At 40.7% G+C, this 27,509-nt stretch overlaps 1 protein-coding gene across 2 annotated transcripts in view; it reads right to left on the bottom strand.

The window, feature by feature from the left end:
* Positions 1-13,885: 13,885 nt before the first annotated feature.
* Positions 13,886-27,509, bottom strand: part of meis1b (Meis homeobox 1 b) — a 56,156-nt gene continuing 42,532 nt past the window's right edge. Inside the window, exons 10-12 of one of the 2 annotated variants that reach the window (XM_026935614.3) lie at positions 20,025-20,083; positions 19,043-19,132; positions 13,886-14,682 (exon numbers count right to left, since the gene is read on the bottom strand). In XM_026935614.3, coding sequence (XP_026791415.1) covers positions 14,408-14,682; positions 19,043-19,132; positions 20,025-20,083 — 424 coding nt within the window. In that variant the 3' untranslated portion in view covers positions 13,886-14,407. Of the gene's footprint in view, positions 14,683-18,404; positions 18,505-19,042; positions 19,133-20,024; positions 20,084-27,509 lie in introns of those variants that run through there. The other variant, XM_026935610.3, reaches the window with a different exon arrangement.

Genomic DNA, 27,509 nt, shown 5'->3' with positions numbered 1-27,509 from the left:
GCACAAAAACACATATACACATACAGTTTATGCACATACAGTATGTACACGCTCCCCATATTCACCTTTTTGCTCAAACTCCTTGTGTGTTTACTGCCCTCTCACTGCCCCCTCTCCCTCTCTTTCTCTCTCTTTACACACACACACAAACACACACATGCACACTGTACACCCACAGCTACAGGCATTAACCTGTGAAACAAGGCCTTTATATATGAAAGTGCTTCCACTGCCTTGTTCCAATATATTAGATAATACATCCTAAAATGACTTTTTGGACTCACCATTAAGGCTTTCCCTTTTAATAAATGTGAGCAGTGTGGTGAGACAGGTTTCGGGCGATCTCTAACCGTATGGTCGTTTTCTCTGTGTTGTCAGTGTGAAAGGAGGGGGAAGGCTTGCCCAGAGAGAGATCCCCAGGTGCTCCAGATGAGCCGTTGCACTCAGAAACACTTGTTTCATGATATCATAAAGCTGCAATAGATATCCAAATGAACAACTCGTGCCTTTCATTGACCCCTGCACAGAAAATCACTAGCGACAATAGGTTTAGTGGGAGAGGAATAGAAGCTGAAAGGGAAGGCGGGGGCAGTGACAATGTTGGCAAGCCCTGTGTGGGAGCAGGTGCCAGCAGAGAGGATAATAAACACGATACACACAACAAGATGGCTACTCACTCCAACTAATGTCTTTTGGCCGTGGTCAGGTCATTGGTCTCAAAATTCCACATCAACTTAATGAGCATTTCTTTTCTTTGCCTTCTAATTTTCTGCTCTCCTCTCCTCTCTCTTATTCATTTCTTTTCTGTCTTTCATAATCCTGCTTTCCTTCCCTCTCACCCTGCTGTCTTTTTTCTGCTCCTGACCTGCACCTTGAGCTTCTCTCTCTCTCTCTCTCTCTCTCTCTCTCACCAGTCAGGATCTTAATCAGCACCAGATGGACACGGTGTTGAAATTGTCCAAAAGGCTCGGAGAACGCAGGGAGCTGTCAGGCCTGTGGAGAGAGTGGAATTCTTCAGCAATAAAACTGGGATTTATTGCCTCTCTAGACCCTGCTCTGATAAAATGTTCCTTTTCTGATAGAGAGAGGCCACTGTCCATTACACTCACCCAACTCCACTACCAACCTAACAACAAGCTGCTGTCAGAGACCGAAAGCCTTTTCGTCCCCTACCGAGCCAAATGAACCTGCTAAAATAGCTGCTTTCCACAATAGGCTGGGTAATTGAAACCAGAATGTGGAGGATTTGATAAATAGCTTGACCATGAAGGAATGCTCAAGTCATAAATTTTAAGTACATTTTGGATCTGTGTTTTGGGTAAATGCATGTCTGTGCATGTGTCTTGGTGTCTGCATGCATGTTCACATGTGTGTCCAGGTCTGTGTTTTTATTTTGTAATAATGGATATTTTTTCCTTCATTTTGGAGCAGACGCACATGTATACCAAAACCTGTGTGGATTTTAATGCACCTTTCCAGCCTAAGATCAAACGCACGATAAATATTCTGAGCTTATGCAGCTTTTTTACATACTAGCTGGTTTAGATTAGAGCATGTTACAGGGCAAACCATGTGAAGTTCGAAAAGATGTGGCAGAGGGTGTACCACTTATTTCCAACAAAACAGGTAATAGCATCTACAAATAAAACTGATGTTAAATATTGTGACTAATGCAAAAAAAGATGCTAAAACATGTATGTATGCACATGAATGAAGTGGAATTACTGATGTGTGTCAGCCATGTAATATAAACATTAAAAAATTACTATTATTCACAAACATTTTTGCGTTATATTTTTAATTTGACAAATGTCAACACAAATTATTCATAATTCAAAAATGTTCTGGTCCCAAACAATCACATTTTAACTCATGTTAATGACAATATTGTGATAAAAGCTCATTTAATGTTTGACTGAGATAGCTGAATCATGAACATGTGGTAGAATTAAGTTTATATGATTCTGGAATGTGGCTGTAGAAGACTCAGACTGGGTACAGCACTGTGTAAACAGAGCCAAATACTCAATTTATAATGCTTGTCCCAGCTAAACCAGAGGTCTGTATATTTTTAGCAGCATAAGCTTTTCAGTCACTAAGAGTGGGTGTTGTGTTGTTCTAAGAGCTGAAGCACATATAGAGGTGCTGGGTGTGGTTTTCTCTGTGATCCTTGACAATGTCTTAATTGTGTTTTGGTTTTTTTGTCACTATGTGACTTTGTTTAGGGTACTAAATTATACAGTCATGCTAAAAGAACCTTGCCACACATGAGAGACTGCCACAGGGTTCCTGACTTGCTGACAGTTACCTGTGCAGCCCTCTGGTGCAGGAATAAAACGAACTCTATTATGAGCCAGACACATAAATATTTCCCTCCCTATTTTCCAAAATAGCTTTTAATTTTACAAGTTTTATGGCTCTTATATTAAGTGCATGTGTTTTACAAGACATTGTGTCCTCTGAGTCACCCCCCACCCATTCCCCCATCCCCCTCCCCCCAAAAAAACGGTTTGCAGGGTTTTTTCTAACTTGGGGAAGGGGGGATTCATGGGCCCCTTTCAGACGCACTCCTCCACATCCTATAACCTCATGGCCTCCCTTTTTGAGGAACAACAGCTCAGTGAGTTGGGGTCCAGGAACAGGGAGTTACCCTGTGTGTCCCTGTTGGCATGCTGACCTAAGAGTCCAAAAACCTTCATCTTCATGATGAAGATGTCTATCAGTATTTCATGTATAGAGCAAATGCTCTGTTAATATGTTCTGACAGCCAAAATAAAATGGCCTGATGCAATTTATATGCATTCAGTCTGCCTTGGATTGATGTTTTAAGTTTTCTCTTGGCAGACCAATAAGTTACGACAAACCGCTTACCTGCCTGACTCTGAATTTATCACTCTGGAATGGAGTTTTGAATGAATCAGGGAAGTGGGCCTTGTGCATGTGTATGTGTCTGTTTATGTATGTGTGGATGCATGCAGGGAGAGGAGGGGACTCAAGATATGAGCCAATCCAAGAATACGCCATGTCCTCTCCCCCAGGGACAAATTGATGTCAAGTTGTGCTGTCTGTCAAGATTAAGTGTCTATTTGCTTTCTGTTCACATGTGGCTAGAGCACAAAACAGTTGGGGTCACCTCACTTCCTTGACAACGCATCTTGCCCATGTAAAAAAATGGATGGAAGCACACTTTAATCTGGGTGCCTCATCTGAGCACACTCTCCTTGGCTATTGAAGACATGGCTGAATTAGGGCTTTGCTGGTCATCTTTACAAGGACACTATCAAAGGACCAGTTCCAGCAGCTTTGTTTTCCTGGCTGAGGGTTTGCTTTCCCTCTAATACAATCCTTCCTTCCTTTCCTCTCCCTTGCTCCAAATTGACCTCAGATTGTGGTGTTAGTGCGGCCCTACATATTGCAAGCTTTGATTATGATATTGTGGTTACACGGCCATGATCACTCCTACGATGCTGGTGTCTCAAATTAAATAAGCAGGGAAAATTACAAGAAAGTGATTATTCAAAAATATTTAGTATTCAGAAATCATTGTAGTAAATTTAGTTGACAGGACATGTTATAATTGTTTGCAAATTCAGTACTACTGAACCTTTGAACAAGTAGTAAGAAAATTCTTTATAATTATTGTTGAGAAGGTTTTCACAAGATAAATATAAGTTAACTGATCCATGAATGATGAGAGAACAGGTGTTATTGATCTGCAACTTGGCCAAAAATTGGGCAAATAAACAATAAACAGTACATGTATTATTTACAGAAATACAAACACTAGCTTGCACATACATCTCCAGTGTTTTTTAACATGCCATAAATCTGGACCTCTGAACAGGCCTGGTGTGTCGTAAGGTTGCCATGTCCATAATACCATATAACATAAGCACATTGTAGTTGATTGGTAGACCTAAATATTGATGGTGGCTCAGATGCAGTTTAGCACCGAGCTACAATTCATCTGTAAACTGAACTGCTGCTGTACAAGAAAAAAAAAATGAAGGCCTGGCGTTCCAGGAGCAGCACAGCCTTGAGCAGTATGTCAATACAACTGCCCAACACAGACAGACATGGTCTCTGCTTTGGTGCATAGCCTGTCACCTCAAATTTATTAACTTCAGTAATAAAAAATAAATACCAAATGAGTTAGTAAACATATAGAAGAGATAAGAAACATCATTATTAGAAGTAAATGCTATTCTAATTAACAGTATCATTTTATTTCTGAAGACTATCCACTTAATTATGTTGTATCAAAACCAGTGAAAAAAACATAAACTGTCAGAGATAAATGGTTTTGTGAGAATTTTGGAGTTGGAGGTAAGTTTTTAGGTAAAGGCTAAGGGAAATCAGACCACAAAGAAAGTGGACTGTTTGTGGTTTTTATCTTCATGTTACTGCAGATTATTTATAGGGGAAAATAATTGAATCACATATTATATATTATATAATGTGTATACATAGAGCACATGATTCACATATATTGCACATATTGAGCAGCGTATCAACAGAAGTTATATATATATATATATATATATATATATATATATATATACATATATATATATATATATATATACATATATATATGTGACTTGGCATAAATCAGATGTGGACATAAAATCCAAGTTTTACAAGGATATAGAAACAGAGTAGATCATGCTCCCCCTCTGCCCTTCCCTCTGAGGTCCACTCAGGTTTCTCACTCATTTAAGTCTATATTATTTACCTTAAAACTGTGTTTCGGTCATTGACATTCCATTTAGCAGCAGTGACCCTGCTTACACAAACCCTAATAAATTGTGAGTAGTGTTAAAACATGTTATAATAGTTAAAACTAACATTCTTGAGCTTAATCCATCATGTGGAACTAACACTGCCCCTCCAAATCTGGACCCCTGCAAGCTAATGGTGTTTCAAGTAAAGTGGAAAAGGGGCATTTGACTGGCTTATCAGATAGATTTGTTTTCTTTATACTTTAGTGGACAGTAATAGTAAAAGGGTGCAGGAAGAGAGATGGCACAAATATTTGACCACCCTATTTCAACTCTTTCAACATCAACATCAAGAATTGTGATGATTTTTTAATTTTTAAAAATTTTTTTTTGTAGTCCAGGATTTTGTGTAGGGAAAAGGTTATTACTATAGTCTTCACCTGTAGGCAGATAAATAAAGACTGACTGTGATAAAAATGGGTTCATGTACAAATGTGGGTATTAAAGACTTTAATTAATTCAAGACCTCTCTTGAGGTTCATGCAAGACACCAGTGGGGCCTTTCTGGTAAAATAAATCCCAAATTTTGTGTTCAGCACAGCAGTGCACAGAAATGGTGAGTTTGAGATGTTAAAGGGTAAGAGAATTTAGATCAGACAATTTGGGAGTTTGGTTTGTGTTTTTTATCAGATGCTGGTGATGCTGTTTTGTAGTGTGAAATAATTGGTATAATTTTATTTCATTTCTACCATTTCATCAGTATTAACTTGAATGGAGAAAAGGACAAATGATAACGGTGAGTATAAACTGATTTAATATTCGAAGGTAAAATCAATATTAACAACCTTGGGGAACATGTTGGGCAGAAGCTTTGTCTAGCACAGCAGTGTTTATATGTCTTCCTAGAAACCAATGTGCTAGAGCTGGATAAAGAACACAAACATTTTCTCAGCTTGTAGCATTTGAATGATAAGTGCTTGGTGAGCTCTTCACTAATTTAGTTTAATGGGAAAATATCGCAGCTGAGCTCTCTTTTACACTAGTGGGTAAAAAAAAAAAGGGCCAAGCCCAAAATCACAAAATATTAAGCTTTTAATGGTCTTAACAACACATCATTGGTCAGGAAATTAGCAAGAATTAAAAAAAAACATGTAAAGGAACTTAGTATGAGAGGCTTTTCCCTTTGATTTCTTTCAGTGTTTAAGCCTTGTGGCCCTTGTTGCATCAGGTGTGCCAGATAACCAAATAATGACTAATCTTTTACATACATCCTAGAATATCCCAGGAGATGTTTTTGGAAAATTTTGTACACCCATACATGTGTTAGTTTGAATTTTACGTCAAACATTTTAATCATTATCATGATTTTACCTTTGCTTACGAGAGAACTATATAAGTGAATTTCCCTGTTTCTAGCTTTTCCCCAAACAGTTCACTGCAGCAAATGTAAACGAGCAAATGGTGGCACAGGAGCTCTCAGGAGTGCATTTGCTTAATTCTTGCTCATTTTCTGACCAATGATTTGTTGTTAAGACCATTAAAAGCGTAATATTTGCCATTTTGGGCTGCTGGTAGATTCCACTGCTTCTTCTGAACCGTGAGTGGTTCAAGATTGGTGGGTAATTATTTCTAATTAATTAAATGTCTAACTGGATGCCTGAATGAAAAAGATATGTTAGCCGTTATATAATGCCACATGTGGTTCTTTTATTTCAATACATCATGATAATATGACCTAATATCACATATTGCAATAAGAAGGCAGATGTGCAGCATCTGAAGCAGATATCTCTTTAGAAAAACAGCACAAACAGCTCACAGACTTCATGAAAAGACTCCACGTGTTAATTGCGTCCGCTGATTGAAAGTTCGAAACAAACTTTCTACGTTTAAACAATAAGCTATAAAAAAAAAGTATGATTTCTGCGACTATTTTGGTGCGTTTACGTTGGTAACGCTAATAAGCAACAGTAAACAACAACAAAGACACAGAAATAAAGTCACTTGATTAACAAGCTTCCACTTGGGGTGTGAAACCGAAAACGCGACTCGGGAACCTGACAAGGCGAGAGCGCGTCGCCCCGACACACACACGCGCACACACACACACACACACACACACACGCACACACACACACACACACACATGCATCAATGTGCGGTATAAAGTTGTCACCCGTCTGTGTGTTCTGAATCAATGGACCGACAGAAGTGACCCTGTCAGCAGTTAGGAATGTTGATATTGTCATGCAGTGAGACAGTGGAGACCTGCGCGCTAGCCACTGTTACTGAGGCTAGGAGATGAGCTACTCTACCATTCTTTATTCATACTATGCACACGCAGAAGACTTACCATTTTTTCCAGGTACGAAATGGTCTATGAACGTATTGTATTGTATTGTAACTATTACTAACTCAATTAGTTAATGATTTCATTAGAAATGTGTTGCTCTGTTTTGAACAGCCAGAATGGACGGGAGTATCCTGCATCTATCAGCGAATTTGCAGATAAGCCAATGTTTTCAGTGGAAAATGAATCTATTATACTACAGGTATATTCAGTCGCCTAAGAAAAAAACTGGGGCACTTCTACTCTATATCACTTCTCTCTCTCTCTCTCTCTCTCTCTCTCTCTCTCTCTCTCTCTCTGAAGGTCATCTCGCTCTCTCGCGGCGGGTAAAGCAGCTTCAGATGTCACCGTGCTGAGATCCGATCCACTCGTAGCCTTTAATGAGCACCTGCTCTCCATGATAATACCAGCCAAAAACGCACTCACCATCTCCCTCCCATCATTTCGTACGGTATGAAGTATTATGTTTCGGTGAGACAATAACCCCTCATGTTCTCGCCTCGCTTTGATCGGAGAAAGAATCGGATGCACGACTGTTATCTGGGGGCAAAGAAAAGCTCAACGCATAACAGGACGTCCAACGCAGCCAGTGTACAGGGCGTGCGTCTGTTACTCACCCTGTCACCCTGCCCAGCAAATAAGCGCGTGCGCGCGCGCGCGCACACACACACACACACACACACACACACTACCTAAAATGCAGAATCATCATTAGACTCATCATCAAAAAAAAAAAAATTAAATTAATCATTTGAAATTCGCTTCAAAGTAAACCCATGAACTTTATTTATTTATTATTTATTCTAAATAAAAGTATGAAGTGGAACTCATGTTAGATTTAATGAATTATAAACATCTTAAAATGATAATATTCCACAATTTAAAAGAGAAATAAATAGACCCAGAATTATCTAAAGTGAAAATAAATCGCCACAGGAGATGTTTAAACCATCTCTCAATCTGATTAATTTAAAGTCTCTGAGTTCCAGGTCGACATCATGGCGTATTTAATTTTATTCATTATAAATTATCAGCTAAATAAATTAGCAAGTCAAGGCGCGTTGAAATGAAAGGCTATTGGAGTTCTTGCAAACTGAACTCGCTTGGCTACATTACATGCCGCTGTGCAGTTAGAACAGTGGGTAAAAAGGTCGTGACTCTTTAAGGTAAATATGTGAGTTGCAAGCTGAGACAAGACAGACAGCCCGAATTCCGCGCGCATAGCAGCGCCGTGATAAACCTATGACCCACAACCACGTGACCGCTCGTCTCTTATTTACCCTCACGGGCTCGCGCTGTAACCGAGACCCACGTAATAGAAAAAAAACTTATTCTGGCTACTGAATAAGGAAACACATGACAACAGGTATCCTCCAGAATGTGCTTTATTCCATCTATTACATCTATCCACTCATAGCGGTCCTGAGGTTAGCGTTTCATGTATTTTTGTATACACTACATCGATATAATTTGGCTCTCAATTAAATAAAGACAATTGTTATTATTTCTCTAATATTTCATTTAGGCTTGTAAATGTATGATTATTATAATTAGCTATTATGTAATTAGCAAATTGATGATTATTTTTTAAAAACAAGAAAAACTCCAAAGAAATTCCGGCTCTGACAGGACCATGTGAATTTCTACCCATGTGGTGTTTGGCCACCATGACCCACCATAACAGCTTCAATGGCATATATTCTGCAGGTCTCTGGAACTGTATACTGGAGCGATGAACACCATTCTTTCAGTAGATATTCCCTCAGCTGGTGTTTTGATGACATTGGTGGAAAGTCTAACACGTTGGAATAACTTATTGCATTGATCTGCAATGACTTCAGTCCCAACAGCATAACAGGTCACAGCTACAGGGTTTTTCCTTTAATTTATCACCTGTATGTACAACGCCCAAACTGTTCAACTTCAGCCCAGTGCGAGCAGTTTAGTGATTTGATTTTCTGATTTAGAATAGCATACAGGTGCGCTCAGCGACCACAAAGAGAAACGCAGGATAGACGACTTTATCAGAGGCCAAAAAGCCCATATTTAACCTCACCAGGGTTACTTATTACAGCATGTCTGCACATAAACAGGGTTATTTCACCTCAATCTGTGTTTTTTCCATGTGTGATAGGACAACGTGTGTGTTCCTTCACCGACCTATTCTCTCTCTCTCTCTCTCTCTCTCTCTCTCTCTCTCTCTGTGTGTGTGTGTGTGTGTGTGTGTGTGTGTGTGTGTGTGTGTGTGTGTCGCTTGAGGGTGCACACCACAGCTGTGTGCTGGCAGTTTTTAGGCTTAGCGTTACATTGCCAAAGCTCCGTCTGTGCAGATTACACCTCGGATATCAAAGAAATGCGCGTAATTTTACACAGCCTTTTTACATAGCCTAACTCGAGAAAGATTAAACAAAGCAAGGAAAGCACGACCAAATAAAAAAGAATAACTGGTCAAGGACCAATTTCCCCAAAGCACTGTAAAGTTAGGAATCTTTTAACTGGTAAAGAATGTGATGCCAACTTTACAATTTAAAGGTCTTTTTGTGCTCAAATGCTTAGGGAAATATTCACCCAAGATAAGTTACAGTTTCTGTTCACTGTTTGCAGGCCTAGACGAAGTCGAAAGTCGAAGTTTAGCGAACGATGGTGGCCGAATAAAATTGTATTAAATGGACAAACAGTAATGGGGCGACTCGTGACCCCCGGATGCAGCGCCATGGTGTCATTGATTACCGGCCTTATGAGAAATGCAATTACAAACATCAATAAGGAGCTGCGAGGAGAATCATTAAGTGGTGACAGTGATAAATGGCAGCACAGAAAATTGCGCGCTAGTCTCCTCTGGGGGCTCGGTGAGCAGGGCGCACGGTCACCAAAGATGACATCCACAATACCCCGAATGTGGCAGCAATTCAGAGGCTCTCAACCCCAGTTGAAGGAACCCCACTGTCCCGGACTTTCTGAGTTTTCCCTGCGCCCGACACACCTGATCCAGTTCCTGAAGGACTTGAGTATGAGCTGATCGGCTGGATCAGGTGTGCAGGGCGTAGGGAAAACTTCAAACTGCCGAGGATAGGAGGTCCGCACACTAGAGGTTATATTCCCAGGTGAAATTTTTCCCAAATCACAAACTATCTTAAACAATACTCGTATTAAGGGTAATATATTTAAGTAATATAGAGTATATTACATTAGTGTTAATGCCTAGGTAGCCTATATGGAACAAGTGTGTCAAAGTAATATGGGATATACGTGTCATAAATAACAAAGTATTTTCCCACTAAATTTTTTTATTTTTAAAATTATAATGTGAGTTATTAGACCATTTCCTTTAGCTCATGTATAAAGACACCCCGTGCCAACTAAAAATGAAAAGAAACAAGATCTTAAAAATGTCTTCTGTCCGATGTTTCATAATAACCTACCGGAAGTTGTCTTGTGTCAGAGGTGGCGTACATTTATAGTAATAATAATATTAATATTAAATACGGTACTGTATGGTTTTGGACGTGGTCAGTTTTGAATGCACCACTACAGATAAATGTCATTCAACAAGCTAATATTTGTATACGTACGTTTGGTACTCTATTAAAACGATTAATACAAATATTAAGCTTGTAGAGTAGGCCTCGACCTTTTGTGACATGATTTAATCACTTAAATATTTTGCAACTTAAGTGCTAATAAATTACTTATATATTTTGCTATGTACACAATTATTTAATACAGAAAAAAGAGCAGAAAATGTTGGGATAAATGTCAGTGTTGGGATAAATGTCAGTTTTAGGATTAATTTAATTGAGTTAGTTCTAACGGGTGTGTGTTAAACCCGAGTGCCAGTAAAACAATGTGGACATTGTACAAACATGGTCCTTTTCCCCATCACTGCACTGGCCAACCAAACTGAACTGCATGTATCAGGAGTTAACTCAGCTGAACTGCTCACTTCGGTTTCACTGCTCAGTTGGTCTCTGTGCCACAGAACGCAGTAATATAGATGTAGCCCTAAACACTTGCCCTTATAAACATCTGCAACTACTTTGTCCACAGTTAAGGCTTCCTAACCATGTCTCTGCACTTATTATAGGTTAGATCACAGTTAAATGATAGAGCCCATGGATGCTAATTTTATTAAAAATGTAAAGTGTGTATTTGTTTAATCATAAAGTTACACTGAGTTATATAATAATAATAATAATAATAATTATTATTATTATTATTATTACTATTATTATTATTGTTGTTGTTATTATTATTGTTGTTGTTGCTATTATTATTATTATTATTATTATTATTATTATTATTATTATTGCTAAATTGTGGAATATTGTTCAATAACCTATTAGTGGTAGCAGTAATAGCTCAGTAATACTGGACAGTGAGCAGCAACCCGGGGCATTTAGAAAGTCTGTCTGGGGCTTCGTTTACTGCAGGTCATTTACTGACGGGTTCATAGTGTCTGCAGACATGACTGAGCTTCCTCTCTTTTCATTGCTGGAATATGTAAAAGCGAATATTTTGGTTAAATATGATACACTGCATCGTTTTAATATTAAGGAATTTTGTTGGCAAATATTTGCCGTTTTAAATGATCAAACTTCACTGACCTCTCTCTCTCTCTGTGTGTGTGTGTGTGTGTGTGTGTGTGTGTGTGAAAGAGACATTAATGATTTAGTCTAGCAAGCGCTTTCGATGCATTAAATGGGCTAAGCGTGTCCCCCTGAAGGACAGTTTTCCAGCTCCCCTAAAGAGGGCAGTCAAACATGGGATTTCTCTCTCTCTCTCTCTCTCTCTCTCTCTCTCTCTCTCTCTCTCTCTCTTCGCCAATGGCGAACAGCTCAGGAATTCGGAGCCGAGCAGCAGCCCTGAGCTGCTGTAATTAAAAACGCCCAATGGATTCTTCACAAAGAGCTTCTAACGAGTAAAACGCAAAATAATAAAACTCGGCAAAAGCAGTGAAAACTCAGCAGCCACTGTTAGGTGTTAGCAGAGAGACAAAAGTAATGTATTGATTTAGTATGAGGGTTTAGTTGAAAACAAGCCCTTCACCGGTTGCAGCCTACGCAGGGCATTTTGTTTCTGTAACATTATACGCTGGGTTTAACTTTGTTTTGGTTTAATGTTAAACACGCGATTATTCTGACAAACTTTATTTTGGGGAACTGAAATGTAGGCTAATATATCCGGGGGAAAAACAGCTGCCTGCTAATGCCGAGTTTGAGCCGCTGTTACAGAGGCATTGAACGTGTGCAGTAAGGCGTGAGGGGGGAACTAATCTTCCTATATAAGTGTTTGTGGCAAATTTACCTAAATGAATTTTAATGCTAAACGGGGGATAATTCCGCCTTTATACCTTCACCCTAGGGTTATCCACTCATCCACTGACCCCCTCGCATCTTCACAAGCGAATTCCAGCATATGACTTTACGCTACGCATTTGTTGTCTATTATCCAGTGGACGATGAGGCACAGAGCCGCCATTTAAGATCAGCTTCTCATGGGGTCGTTTTGAAAGGTGCTGGTAGGAATTATGTTGTATATCACTTCAAAATAGACAAAAATTCCTACTCTAACTAACCTTGTAATTTGGTCAGAGACACAAAAAATAGCAGTCACAAAATGCCAGGTAAGAAAGGACGTAAAATTGGCCAACTGTCGACTATTGCAGAAACAAAAACAATAAGGCTATCTAGTTAGATATTAAAGGAAGAAAAAACACCAACACCTAGCTAATATGCTTAATGCATACGTGCTAATAATAGCCCATATGGTCACATATCTGTCTGCTGGCGATTGATAGAGTGACTGTACCAGCTGAAGTCCAAATCCTAGTTTATAGCTTGCAGCAGTAAAACCGATGAATAAACGTTAGCTCTGTCTATTATAAGCAAAATAGGAATTGTTGTTTTCACAATCGTAATTTTGTCCTTCCTGAAATTGTACTGTATAATGATATATGCCCAATAACCACACATGTATACCATGTTACCTACTTTCCCCAAATCTTTGTACAGAAAAATTTATTAATTTACAATTTACACAATGCAATACTCCAAACACGGGACAGGAAAATTAAACTGCTGTCCCAATCAAAAGTATCATTCTGTAACTAATGGTGATTCACTCACGCGCGCGCACACACACACACACACAGTAAATTCAACTATTTAAAGGAATTTTCCAGTGTTGTTCAACCTAATCTCTAAATACAATTATAATGGAAGGCTAAGGGCAGTCAAACATTTATACATGAATATCAATACATGAATTCTTTAGTCAAAAGTAGTTTTAAATTTAGCTTAAAACATTTAATAATTTGCCTTCTCTGAAAAGGAGCTGTTTTTTTTCTCCAGATGTTAGAGTTTACCATTGTAGTCAATGTTGCTCAAAGTACAGAAGTGCAACAATCAGTTGACTTGATTGCACATGGATATTACAGACGTATAAGTAATCAGAATTGCTTTTTACTGTATTGCTAAGTCTTTCTGTAATTTTTATCATGTCCTATCCATATCCATATCTGTAAGATCATTACTTCCACTATAAGTGAATTTCCATGTTTAAAGCTTTTTTAGCACAGGAAAATGTGTCAAAATTATTGACTGTGGCAATCGTGCATATGTTACAGATGTGGTAGATATAGATTAGGTTTGAAAACACTGGAGTATTCCTTCAAGTTAATTGAGTTTGTTTGTGTGCATTGTCAGGATTTATGATTATGCTTCAAAGTAAGGGGACTTGCTAGAGCTTTTTTCAGAGTCTAGCTCTGTCTAACTAAAGCCACCCTCTCTCAGCAGAAAAATGGCCTGGTAAATAATCAATGCAACCAATTATTGATTTATTCACATACTTATTTCTTTTCAAACGCAGGTGATTTAAGGAGGAGGTCAAAAGTCTATGGAGATGGCACACACATAGTGTGGAAAGAAAAAAGTTCACATCCTTTTTTTAAAAAAATCTATTAGAAACAACATAATATGCAGAACATTACCATTGAATTTACAATACTTAATTCCCAGTTCTTGCATGAGTCCAAATGTAATTTTACAACAGTATACAGAATCTTCTCCTCCCTCTCCCTTAGGAGCAGATATAGCAATAATTTCAAACTTTCTCTTTGTCTCAGTTTGATTCTTTGCAAAAGGGAACGTGTCCCATGGTGTGCAGATGCTGGCGTCTTTCTCACATCCAGTCTGCACCTAAGAAGGAACTCTTCAGTTTATGCAGCAAGCCAGCAAGTAATATTTGCTGGGTGAACCCCATAAGCAAACCAATCGCAGATCCCTGTCTTGATCACAGCTGTTTTCGAGGATCCATTTTTTGTAGCAACTTTTTGTAGCTACTGGGCGTGGATGTCCAAGACTTGTCCGCCCATGGTGGGGTCTCCTGGGGGAAACATAGAGGGGCTGGAGGCTGACATGGGCATGGCAGGGTGGGCTGGTCCTCCATGCATCAACATCACTGAGTGCTGGGGATGTCCAGGAATGTAGGAACACATCAGAGGCCCAGGCCGCAGCTGGTGGGGGAGCTGTGGGCCGCCGTAGGCAGGCTGGCACATGCCCATGGTCATCGGACTGCTACGAGGCAAGTAGTCCCCTGGCATGCCCTGCAATCCTGTGGGAGGAAGCACATAAGAACTGCTTAGTAAAACTCAGTTTCAAACTTACCAGCACTCTAGCCCACCATCATATTTACACATTTACAGCAAACATATAGTCTTCAAAATAATGGCAAAGTCATTATATCATTTTAGCTAAGTAGCTGTCTAACAATAAAAGCTATAATAAGTAGCGCAAACAATAAAATTACTCTATATATTTTGGTATCTCAGTAATGGACTCATTATTATATCATAAGAATAGGGTTGTGGAAAATGTTATCTTCAGACACAAATGAGGACAATAGAATGAGAGAGTTCATGCAGTTGGTGTGCATCTGTCTCTAGGGACTAGCTCACTGGACATAGCACATCACTCACGGAGCTGTCCCAAGCACAATATTCATCCAGCCTGGCCACAATCACATTAATACAGGTCTAGTGAACTAGAAGGCTGCCCTGCATGACGTTCAGCCAAAAGGATGACATGTATCATCTTGTGTTCATGGTAAAGAAGAATACATGGGCTAAATTCACATAATTACACTCCCTGTGGGATAGACCTGCATATCAAGTGCCTACATGTTACATGTATTTTATTGAATATCTGATTGAAAGGCACAAGGTATCATATTTCTGCAGGAATATGTATCAGTGAGAGCATTTTACAGTCTGGCACATTACTGTGTTATTACTTAGAAGTAGTGTAAAGAATTCCTGAGACTATTGAGCATGTGAGCAAAGAAAAAAAAAAACAAACAGGTTCCTCAGGTTTCATGGTACACTTAGCTTCACTGAATCATACACGTTTTCTTTTCAGTGAAAGCATTCATAGCACTGACAAATATGACAATCTAAAATATGGCATGCATTAATGCTCTGCACCACCTCCACTTATCTCTCTTTAAACATAATAAGCAAAGGTCTGTGGTTCAGTCTGAAGCTCCCTTTGAGAAATAGCGCCATTGTGCTCAAATTAAAGAGGAAAAGTGAAAATTGACAATGAGAGTCACTTGAGAGGATTTACCTGGATGTGCGCAAGTGTGTCACTAGCATAAAAGGCCACTGGCCCCTTAGCAGCTCTGCAAAAACCCGAAGGAGCTTGCTGATCATTTCATTAACCAGCACTGCTCACTTAACAGCTTTTGGATGACCACGTGTTTGCCCTGATTTCTAAATGTGTATGTTAGGCAGTGCTATTTCTGCTTATAAGAATGACCTGAGCTCTTTTGGGGTCATCAGTCATATTTGATTCCAATCTTCAAACACGTAGCTTTGAGAAAATACATTGTGGCTGGAACCCTTCCAGGTTCAAGCTCTACAAAGGGTCACAAATTATATATACACACACACACACACACACACAAACACACACACACACATATATATATATATATATATATATATATATATATATATATATATTACCTCTTAAAAAGCCAGTCAGTACATTAAGTGGCTTGCTGTTGCATTTTCTGGACTACAACAGGGCTGAATCAACAGAGGATTTTGTGACCGTTTAAGAAACAAATCCCCAAAGACCATGTTTTTGTGAAATGAAAGTTCAGACTAGTGAAAGGGGTCAGAGGATCTTGACCTTGTAGAAGGTTAACAAACGTCTTCTTAATAATTGGAAGGTTAGCAATTGCAGACAAAAGGATTTCCTGCAGAGACAAAGTTTCTGGAGCAGCTCACCAACGCATACCAGCAGCATTTGGGCTTGAAAACGGGAAGGGGCGCTCAACACTTTTGTCTATGCAGCCATAAATAATGCTTTCACTCACTGATCATTTGAAAATATAATATTCAAATTTGGGAGACACAGAGTCTTGAAAATAGAATTTCTAAATTTGGGAAAACCAGAAGTAAATATGTTAAAGGATAACAAAAGTAGATTTGTGGGGGAATGGATGTAAAACAGCCATGTGCTTTGCAATCAAAGGACATCCCCCCCCCCAACCCCTTCTGCTTGAGTACACAGTATCGAAACTGACAGGTGCATTGTTTCCAAGACCCATAAGCTCTATAATCGACATGGGTAGAAAGAATAATGCTCTCGCTAAGATGGGTTAATTGGCTTTGGTTTTAAGTAATGTTGCAATGTGACTGCTAGGAACACCTTAATTTCAGGTCTTGGGACTCCCTGGCAAATAACTGCTTAATCTTGCCTTAAGGAAAAATCCCCAACTAATGAAAATTGCTTATAAAATATAATGAACCCTTCGTCTCTTAATCAAATAAGATAACGTTTTTTTCTGTAATAACCTATTAATTTAATTGGTCATGAAGTATAAAACACATCACTTACATTTAATTGACCTAGAAACTAAAGTAACAATATTTAAATTAGATAAGCTAGGAAATTTCAGTGATGAAACCATAAAGAACAGCCATTCTCAACCACAGCGACATATTTCTGTCACGCTCTGGTTTCTCTCTCTCTCTCTCTCTCTCTCTCTCTCTGTCTCTCTCTCTCACTCACTCACTCACTCACCTTCTCTCCCTTTAACCTATCTCATCTGAGATTCCACACATGGCCCAATTACAGAATTCAGCAAGCAAATTGAGGCTGTTTAAAGCAGGTTGCTCGCCAGTCTTCTGGGAACTATGGCAGCTGCTGAAATGCCAGAATTTGGATATGAGGATACACTCTCCCTGTTTAGACACACATACTCTCTCTCTCTCTCTCTCTCTCTCTCTCTCACTCTCTGTCACACACACACACACACACACACACACACACACACTGATAACAAGCCAAGATGGATGGGAGGCTTTAAATAGCAAGGGTTGCATTATCATAATGTTTCTCTTGGTTTGGAACAGTACAGTCTAAGAAGTAGGAATTTTTTTGACAACAGAAGCATTCTGTGCATGGCTGCATTAATGGTCTCTATTTTTGCATACTGAATAAGTCAAATCCATTTGTCACAGTGCTTGTGATGGCATATTTAATTTGGATATAGTCAATTAGGCCGGGATAAGCTGCATACCCTGCTGAGCACACCTCCATTTTGCACTCCTTCACTTCCTCTCCCTTTGCCATAAGTAATCCTATTAGGGCAGCCAGACAGGAAAATGGTAGACCAGGTCAGGATTGATGGAAACACCTCTACCTTAAAAAAGTCTCACACTAAGAACAGATTCTTAATTTTGAAAAGCCTGGCTATGTGTTTTGACCAAGGGGCACAAGAGTAACTGAAGGTGTACCGGTTAGCGTATTAATGGAACTCATACGTCAGCCACACAGAGACAGATTTATGGCACATTGGGGTGTGCATGTTTTTCTTGCTGCACTGTTGCTGCCTGCCTACATTTCGCCAATCAGTCTGTTGCTATGGTAACGTCCCACTAGCACCCAGTACCCCCCCTTCATCCAAAACCTCAACCTCAATCCTCCAATCCTCAACTCACCATTCCCTAAACGAGTTTCCCTCCCTCTCCAACACTCTCTCGCTCCTACCCTTTGCCCTTAGACACTCTCTTTCCCTCCAATATGATTCTATGCACCATTTGTTCATGTGACCAAGAAAATATGCAGGAGTGTTAGACAAGAGAGCCCACAGTTATACCACACCTGGTCTTATAATCACCACAAGAAACATTTGTATCATTAGTAATGAAGATAGTTAGTGGTGCTTTTTCTCCCTTTTGATAAAATCATACATGAACCACCAATAAAAATGATTAAATGAAGAATAGTTAGACCTCTGGAAAGAGATTAAGGCCCTGTTTTTGTACTTACTTCCCCCACTGCTTTGCGATTGGTTAACTAGAAGGTTACATGTAGTGCCACTGTCCCTCCATGCCCATATTCATTCCCATCCCAGTCATAGGCCCTAGAAGGAGAGAAAACAATAGTAGAAGAATGCCAGAGTATAAGAAAATAAGAATAATCTTGGGAGAACTAGCAGGATAAGAATCAAGATAATGCCACATTTGTGGAAAGGTGGATGAGGAAACAATCCACAAACAAGATAAGCAAACAAAGGTAAACTGCAAGATTAATTGCCAAGTTGGGAAGTAGTCTGGCTTGGGGCAAATCCAATAGCTCAAATGTAGTCGGAAGAGTGAAAAGAAGGACATGGTTGAAGAGCCTGAAATGGTTATCTTGAACATGGGGAATTCAAAGTGGATGAAATTTTGGAAAGAGAGAATAAGACAACAAGAATGTACCATCTGATCAACAGGGCTTAGCAATAAAAAAAAAAAAACATTGTAGGATAAGATTGAGATAATGAAAGAAAGGGGCATAACAAAGGGCTACACCTGTGCTACTCTGAGAGTCTGGAAAAGTGGCTGTACTAAAGCAAGAGAATCAGAATCAGTGGGAAGGTGGGAAATGGCAGGCGAGAGCAAGACATGCCAAGGTCTTACCAGGTGGTCTGATTCCCATGTGCTGCTGGCCGTCCATCACGAAGCCTCCCATGGGCTGACCATCTGGGTTGTAGGGGGCTCCCTGACTTACTGTGGGAGAACAGGGGAGGGCACAGGACAGTGGTCAATTAGTGCTTTTAATTAAGTTTCCATTGCTGAGAATACATCATCTGCTAACGGACACACAGGTTAATGGTTCTTAGCCCAGTGTTACTTCTTCACTATCTTATATGATTATGCATCATACACACATATCAAATCAGACATAAATAGTAAAATTAGGACAGATGACATTTAGTAGTTCATTAGCATTTTGAACCAAATAAAACTCAGTTCAGCTCAATGATGCTTATAGACTAATGATCATTCTTTTCAACTATTCCTTAAAATGCTAAAGAAAACTAGAAGGCTCCTTCTAGGCTCCAGTGATGGTGCTGTTTGGAGGGGAATGGGAGAGGGCAGTCTTTTCATCAAAAACAACAGCTCAACCTCACTGAATGCCTTTGAACTTTCTTGAGTCCCCTAATGCAACTCTGCCCTCTGAACTCCATTAGAGCTCATAAACTTTAAAGCAGTCCACAACAAGCCATGCACCAGGGAGACTGCTCATTGGAAAGAAGAATGAGGAAAAGCTGGGAGGCCATACGCATTCAGAAAAAAAACATTTATGTAATATCACTTTGACTCAAACCAGTTTTTGGACAGAGCCATGGTATTTTAGAATCTGACACCAGCCACTGTTACAGTTTCAATACGTTAATCGATAATGTCTATTTACTTTGCTTCTTTTTTTAAGGGTAGTATAGTGGCCCTGAATACATGTGTGATTAGTGCTTAGGGTTAATTGAATGGCTTTTAGTGGTCAATCACTCCTGACATCCAGGCCGGGTGGTGTAGTTACCGAGGGGCAAGCCTCTTGGTGCATGGCTGGAGGAGGACTTTCACCTGCATGACTTGAACACAGTTACTAGAGGAGACTTGCCTGCTCGGTTGGACTGGTCGATCATTGGCTGGACTATTCTCCTTCGGGCATTAATGAACCTGGAAAAGACCAAAAGAATAACACAGCTCAAGGTTAGATTTTCTTGCAGATAGAATAGCATCACAGTTACAGTGCAAGGTTTGCAGTGGGACCAGCAAATTTAGTTTGCGCTCATGGCACCCACAAACACACTGTCAGAGGCCCAGCCTAAAACAGACCAGACCTGCCCAGGCAGCTAATCGGGGAGGTAAAGAAGGAGGGATTATTTTCCTTTTCCCTTAAGACCTCATGTGGGAGGGAAGGGAGTGCCACAGTGAAATCACCACCAACATAGAAATGTATACTGAATTCACAAAGCTTAAAAGCTTGTACAAACTTGCTCGGCTTCAACATACACCACCTCAAGCAAATACAGCTAAGCCAACAAATGGCACTTTGCTCTTTCTCTCTGGATGCTTGAGAGACATGTCATGGTGTTTTAAGTCCCCGTTTCTGTTACTATGTTCCACCTTATAGTGGAAGGGTATTTGGAGTGTTTCTGCCAGTGTGAAAAATTTTCAACTAATAATGCTCTTGTCACTCTGTACCCAGCTCTGCCTAAACCTTCTCTGCTGACCCTGTGACCTCGGTGACCTCTGGGAGAGCAAGCTCAGGGGTTCTGACTTGATTTATGTCCCCCTGCTGTTGCCTCGGTTGGACACTTCCATTTCATCCTTTGAGGTGGGAATTAGTAGACTTTAAAGGAAACAATAGCCAATCCACTCTTTTCAGGAGGGTGAAGAGTACAGGGAAAAAGAAAGAGCAAAAAGAATTTACAGACAAAGAGCAATTCATGTGCTCATCTGCTAATATCCCATAATTAGAAAACTTTTGGTTTTTAAAATCCCGCTCTAGTGTGCATGACTTATGAGTTGTCATATTTTTACAGTTATTACCAGTATCACTCTCCCAGATCAAACATCACCTTTCAGCCTGTGAAGAGAGAGCAGGAAAGGAATGTAGCGACATGGCAATACACCATCAAATGAGGGAACGTCTGGAGTTTTATCACCAACAGTGTGGGGAGCAAGGGGAGTCTTAGCCTAGGCATTCCATTTATTGCCTTCTCCTCTCTGCCTCGATCTCTGGCTCCAGGGTCAGATGCAGGTCACTCTTGGCTATCTGCTGAGCTCTGCCCTACATGCTTTTCCTGTCTCTCCCACTCTCACTCTATTTTCTCCATCACTCTTTATTTTTTGTCCTCAAACTGAGGAAACAACTTGACTTCTGTTGTTCATTTTTCTGGTCGTCTTTTTCTAAAGGTATCTTAAGCTTCCTCTCCCAGACCTCACCATATCTAGGGCCAGATGCACCAGAAGACTGGAACAAAGGACAAGTGCTACACAATACCAGGCAGGGGAAGGAGGGAGGGTGGGAGGGAGGGAGAGAGAAAGAGATAGACAGAGCAAGATATTGAGGGCGGGAATGAGTAGGGAGGAACGGGGGAGCTGTAGGAGTTGTGAGGAAAAGGAATGAATGGTCATGCTTTGCCCTGTGCGCCAGGCAGACAGTTAAAGAAGTTGGTGAAAAGGGGGCTAAGAGTGAGAGAGAGAAAGCCAGTGCAGTGAGCCTCGGCTAAAGCCAGCTTCGCCTTGATTATGAGTAAAAAGTTCACCTCTGCGCAAACCAGCAACACTATAGGGCCGCATTTACGGCCTGTTCAGTTTCAACTTCCCATCGCCACACAATGAAAGCAGCTATTCAACCCAGCCATGCACAATGGGGGCCTATTTTGGAGCAAAACGCCACTGGTGGTACCTCTGAAGTCGGGTGAAGCGAGTAGAGGGCAAAGGGAAAACACAGAGCTTAGAAAAATGACCGAATAAAAGCCACTTATGAGTCAAATGAGGCAAAAAGAAGGCCGGCCTTTTTCTCCCCCATCACCTCTGGTCCCACTTCTCCAAAAGTGTGTGTTTGTTCATACTTTTTTGCAGCCTCTTCCACAGAGAGAGTGGAACTGATTGCTGTCTCGTCTGCAGGGGCCCTTATAATATCCCATTCTCATTACAAACGCCCAGGTGTAGCCCAATCGGCACGTGAAATGGCCAATTAAAAGCAAGAAATTGTCTTTTTCATCAGCTGTCTTTGTTGCGTGACCAATTAGGGGAAAGATCCAGATTGGAGATACAAAAGGTTATATCACAGCGTGTCTATCTAAATGCATATGAAGTAGGCCATTTTCCTCAGCAAGGCTTCTTTATTCAGGCTGCTACTCTCTCTTCTCTCTAAATCTGACCTGAGCACGGTGACAGTGTGTGCACGGCCACAGACAACCAAATTCACTCATGAAATCACATTTCAACCCACTCAGCTACATTTACATGTATATTAAAATTCCACACAAGGGCACATTGGTTATGCCGGAGAAGAGGAATGGTGACTCTTCCATACATCTGTTATCACAGCAAAAACCTGCACACTGAAACAAATGAGAGTGGGTACAGTTTGCATATGGAATGTAATTATCATCAGGTTGATCTTTTATTGACCCAAGGATGGAGATGTTCTAATGAGACCATGCCATGAGATCATTGGCAGTCGATCTCATACACATCGAACAATGTATTCTACCCATTCATCTGCTATTCACACCCACACACACACCTCCCCCACATTACACCTCTCTGATGAAGCCAACTTTATTATCCAAGTCTCAACCAGAAATCCATTTACTTACGTAATTAGTTACATTAGTCTTCAGTCACATGTTGGCATGCCCAGAGGTACATAAGAGCATCACTCCTTTCATTCTCATCTGCAGCTCAAAGTCATATAATTCTGCGTCTGCTCCTCCCCCCTCTGTGTCAAACAGGGGTCAGTCACTCAGCCTGGCCTGTGTTTAAATAAACCCATCCAGCTGTTTGCTGAACAGATTTCATTTACACTCCTGACACTCCATTCTCCCTCTTTCTCTCCCTCTCTTGCTCACTCTCACCTATTCTTGCCTTCTCAGCACATGTATACAACTATGTACATTCAAACACAGGCATGTTTTAAGTCACAAAGACTTTAAACAGGCTAGAATGTTAACAAACGTACCTTGAAAAGAAGGCCATGAAACCAGAGCAGCATCATACATAGCCCTTCACAACAACCATGCTACAGCATGCACACACCTTCCAACACTAAAGCTAATTGTACAGGAGTCATTTCTTTGTTCTCCATTGTGCCATGAAAATAACTTTATCCCTTCTCACTTTATCCCAAGGTATCTGCTTGCCATTCTCCTGATGCATAAAAATGACCTGAACTAAGTTTCATTGGCTCTATCAAATACCTGCAGTTACACTGAAGACCTGTGACACTTCATATATCATGTCCATTTTTGACTTCACTCCCCACCATGGATTTCACAAGCTCTTGCTCATTACTTGCCCATGGAAGCAAGTTTCTGACTGGAGAGCCTGGCTCCACTGCCCCTTAGGGAACACCATCTAACTCGGCCCTAATTCCTACAAACAATACAGGGATTACCTGGCTCTGCTCTGTGGCAGGTCTCCCCTGCCCAAAGAAAACAGTGTTGATGTAGAAGGGGCTTTCAGAGAAGGGGTTGGCCTAATCCTCCAGCGCCCAAGTGGCTAGGTTGCTATTACTCCATCAGCTACCCCCTCTCTTCCCTCCATCCTCCAGTACATGCTGCACTGGCCCAACTCCTCTCACCAAACAGAGTTAAAACCTTTCCATTAACAGAGCTGTGAAGTTGGCTTTTATGGCACAGGGGCTGCTGCCTAGGGCCCCTGGGACTCACTTTATAAACACATGACTGGTCAGGGAGAAGAGAAAGAGAGAAGGAGAAGGTGAGAGATGGAGACAGAGACACATAGGCAAACTGATAGTGTGGCTGAGGAGTGTAGTGAGGAATGCTTAGCTTTCATTTCAGTAGAAGGCTCACTTATTGGCCTATATGAAGCTTGTTATTAGTGCTCTGAGCTATTAAAAAAGCTGTTGAATGATTGCTATTTAGATAGGTAGGTAGATAGATAGATAGTTATATAGATCAGAGAGAGAGAGAGAGAGAGAGAGAGAGAGAGAAGGTCTTGCACTCCCTTGGAGCTGGGGAATATGAGGTCATTTTTGGCAGCTTGTGGTCAGCTTGCTCTCGCACCCCAGCCTAGAGAGAGTGAGAGAGAGAGCATCTCATCTCACTTCACATATTTAACTTCAGAATGTGTGCTGCGTCTGTTCATCTCTGGCTTTTGAGGCCTTGTCTCTGGTGCCCCTAAGTCAATTGGGCCAAGGAGCATGTCCTCTCTGTCCGGACAAAACACACAGAGAGCGGCAATGTAGGCTGGCAGCAGTGTGTGTGGTAGCACAAAGCTCATTACATCAGCGTATGAGGAAGAAGATATGACTGCACGGCAACGTGTTTTACGCCTCTTATTACTATGATTTCCATCAGGTCCTTTAGCACTGGCACTGCCATCTCTAGCTGTCACCCCAGCAATACACTCAATCGACCAATCTGTAAGCAAGCAGCCAGATAAAAAATGTAAACTTGAACTTACTTATGGACATATATGTAGTTTTTTCAGGTTTTTCAGTATAAAAAAATTGAAAGAAGTCAATGACACTTCTCTGAAAATAATAAAAAAATAAGGACTGCATGAGATTGTCTGACAAAGTCAGGTTTCTGACAAATATGCTTTTATTAAGATACAAAACCTTAATGAAAATGAAATTGTATTCTTTTCAATTCTTGAAATTGCATTCTTTTGACAATTCTTGATCTGGACACAAAAACAGAAGTAAAAACCAAGCCAATGTTTTCATACATGGCACTGCATATCCACTCTCAAACGTTCATATGTCGAAGAAAGAGATAAACAGAGAAAGAGAGAAATGATGGAAAATATAGGCTGTGTCTTGGGCTCACTGTGATGTAAGATGGGGGGAGGAAGAGTTGAACCATTGTATGGTTCACAGACTCTGTTCAAATGCACACACACACACAGCCACAGAGCTGCCACATACAGTACATCCCCAAGCTCAGAAACAAAGGAACAGCAACAATGCACACACAACAACCACCCCCCCAAAATATGGCTTCATGAGGAGGAAACACTTTCTCACAAGTAACATATACACACATGCACACTCTCAGATGCTTTCATACACATCCACCCAAACACACAAACACAATCTCATACACACAGAACCACTCCAACTTGTCTGTTGTTGACATAACGCAGATAGAGATCAGGTCTGAGCAAGTGCAGAAATTCCAGTATGGCACAATTGTTAGCAAACACTCAAGAACTGATTGAGCCCAAATGAGGAGAAGGACAAACAATAAAAATACAGAGCCTCATCAATCTGCACTGGCTGACGTTCCTGAAGTTCATGGGGCGAGGCGAGTGTGTGGCAGTGTGTTTATGTGGTGAGAAGGGGTAAATATGGCTTTTGTTCAGCAGGGTGACCCCAGGTAGAGCTGGTGTTTCAGTGAAAAGCCACAGAGATTCATGGAAAAGCACATTTACAGCATGGCGCTATGAAAGCTGCTTTAGGGCATACACATACTACACACACACACCTCATTTACAGCCCTGTAAAATCTCCTGTGGGTCACACACACAGGCAATGAGCACACAATCAGTGTCTAACGTGTGAAAACACCTAATCTAGAATCACCCGAAAACTCTAAACCCACATAAACAACCACTACAACAGTGTAACAATCATTAGAGATACACGCTAGATCAGAGGTCACGTTTTTCCACCAAGGCTAAAGAGCACTGCCAATGAATACACATTCTGAGCATGGAGCAATCAGCAATAGCTTACTCTGAACAAGTTTCAACTGCTTTTATCATAAGCAGGCCTGGCTGTTAGCAAGGTGAAGCATGCCAATCATCTCTCTCTGTCTCTCTCTCTCTTTCTCTCTCTCTCTCTCTCTCTCTCTGTCATTCTCTCAGGCAGAGAAACCGGATCCCAGGACGCTATTTCTCTAAAGTAGCGCCGCCACACTTCTCGCCATGCTTTTAAGACTTTCATAAAAGCCGTCTTATTGACAAAACAATCCATCCCTGAGGTTTAAACACCATCTTTAAGGGCATTATTAAATTCCGCCAGGAAGGGAGGACTGGACATGCGAAACCCGATGACCCGCCCATTGATTTCACATCAGCGCTCTTTATGGAGCATTCTGAGAACACACACTTGCTCTGTTATCATCAGAGACTAAAACTCCTTTTCCTTTTCTCTCTGTCTCTCCCTTCTTTTCTCTTTCTTCCTCTCTCTCTCTTGTTACTGTAATGGATCTACAGGTCTTTTTCACTGTACTTTCTGTAACATAACACAATATCTCAGTATATCAACCTGAGCACAGTTGCCAAAAATAGATGTTGTAGTCAATCCACAATCTCCACCCACTGCTTGCCTGTTTCAGCTTAACAATGTGTGCTCACGCATGTGTTTCTGTTTCAGTGCTCATATGAGCATAACACTGTGTGCATGGGTGTGAATAAAAGTACATCTTTGCCATGTGTTTTCATCTATGTGCTTTTTTATTCAGATTTTCCCATGCAGATTTGAGTGCCATTGTGGGAGCAACTGTTTTTCAAATTTAAATATCCAGTTTGAAATCGCCCCGAAAGCCATGCTTGAAACAATAATTCCTGAGTGCACACCCTCCCCTGCTTTAGCATTTTTATTTAATCCCCAGCTTGCCGATCCACAGGGCCCTCATCAATAATGAAGCATTACATGTGTGTTAACAAGTCTACAGCAGCATAGCTGATCTCTTCTTTACCCCCACATAGTTAATTGGTTTGAATATGAGGACAGCACTGAATGCACTGATTGTGACCATAAATCACCTAACTAGTTTCTAATGAGACAGGCTGAAAAATAAGTGAATAAAATGTGCATGTTTGTGAAAGGAGATAATGTTGGTTTAATCTAGAGTGGCTGCTGTTGCTTGCTCCGTTTGATGAATTTCATCACTCTGGTTTTGGAGTGCTCAGCGCTGTGTTGGCCCTGTGTTTTGACTTGCCTGATAAATAGAATCCCAGCTCAGGATGTTGCCTTTAAAATCAGTGGGTCAGGAGGTAACATCACCAGGGGTTGCCATGGAGACGCCCAATGGTGAGATTCCTACCATGCACTACAGGCCTATGGAGCTGCAGATCCCGCATACTACCCCATGGAGTGTGTGTATATCTATCTCTCCTTCCTTCTCTCTCCCTCCCTCTTTTTCTCCTAAGATACTTTCCACATTTCCCCAGTTCCCTTAGACACATATAAGCACATTAAAACACACACACTCACTGTAGAAAACAATGTGTGTAGGGCACAAACATCTTAGCATGCAGGGTTTAGCATTAAACCCTAGCCTTTAACCACCCCTGACTCATCATTAATAACACAAATGTGACACAATAACGCACATACATGCTCAGTTTGCACTGCTACAATTCCACTATCAGCCCTGCCACACAAGAACTGGTT

This window comes from Pangasianodon hypophthalmus, chromosome 3 (genome assembly GCF_027358585.1).
Source record: "Pangasianodon hypophthalmus isolate fPanHyp1 chromosome 3, fPanHyp1.pri, whole genome shotgun sequence".
NCBI classification, from domain to species: Eukaryota; Metazoa; Chordata; class Actinopteri; order Siluriformes; family Pangasiidae; genus Pangasianodon; species Pangasianodon hypophthalmus.
The sequence above is the reverse complement of the archived record's forward strand: the minus strand, read 5'-3'. Positions and strand labels throughout refer to the sequence as shown.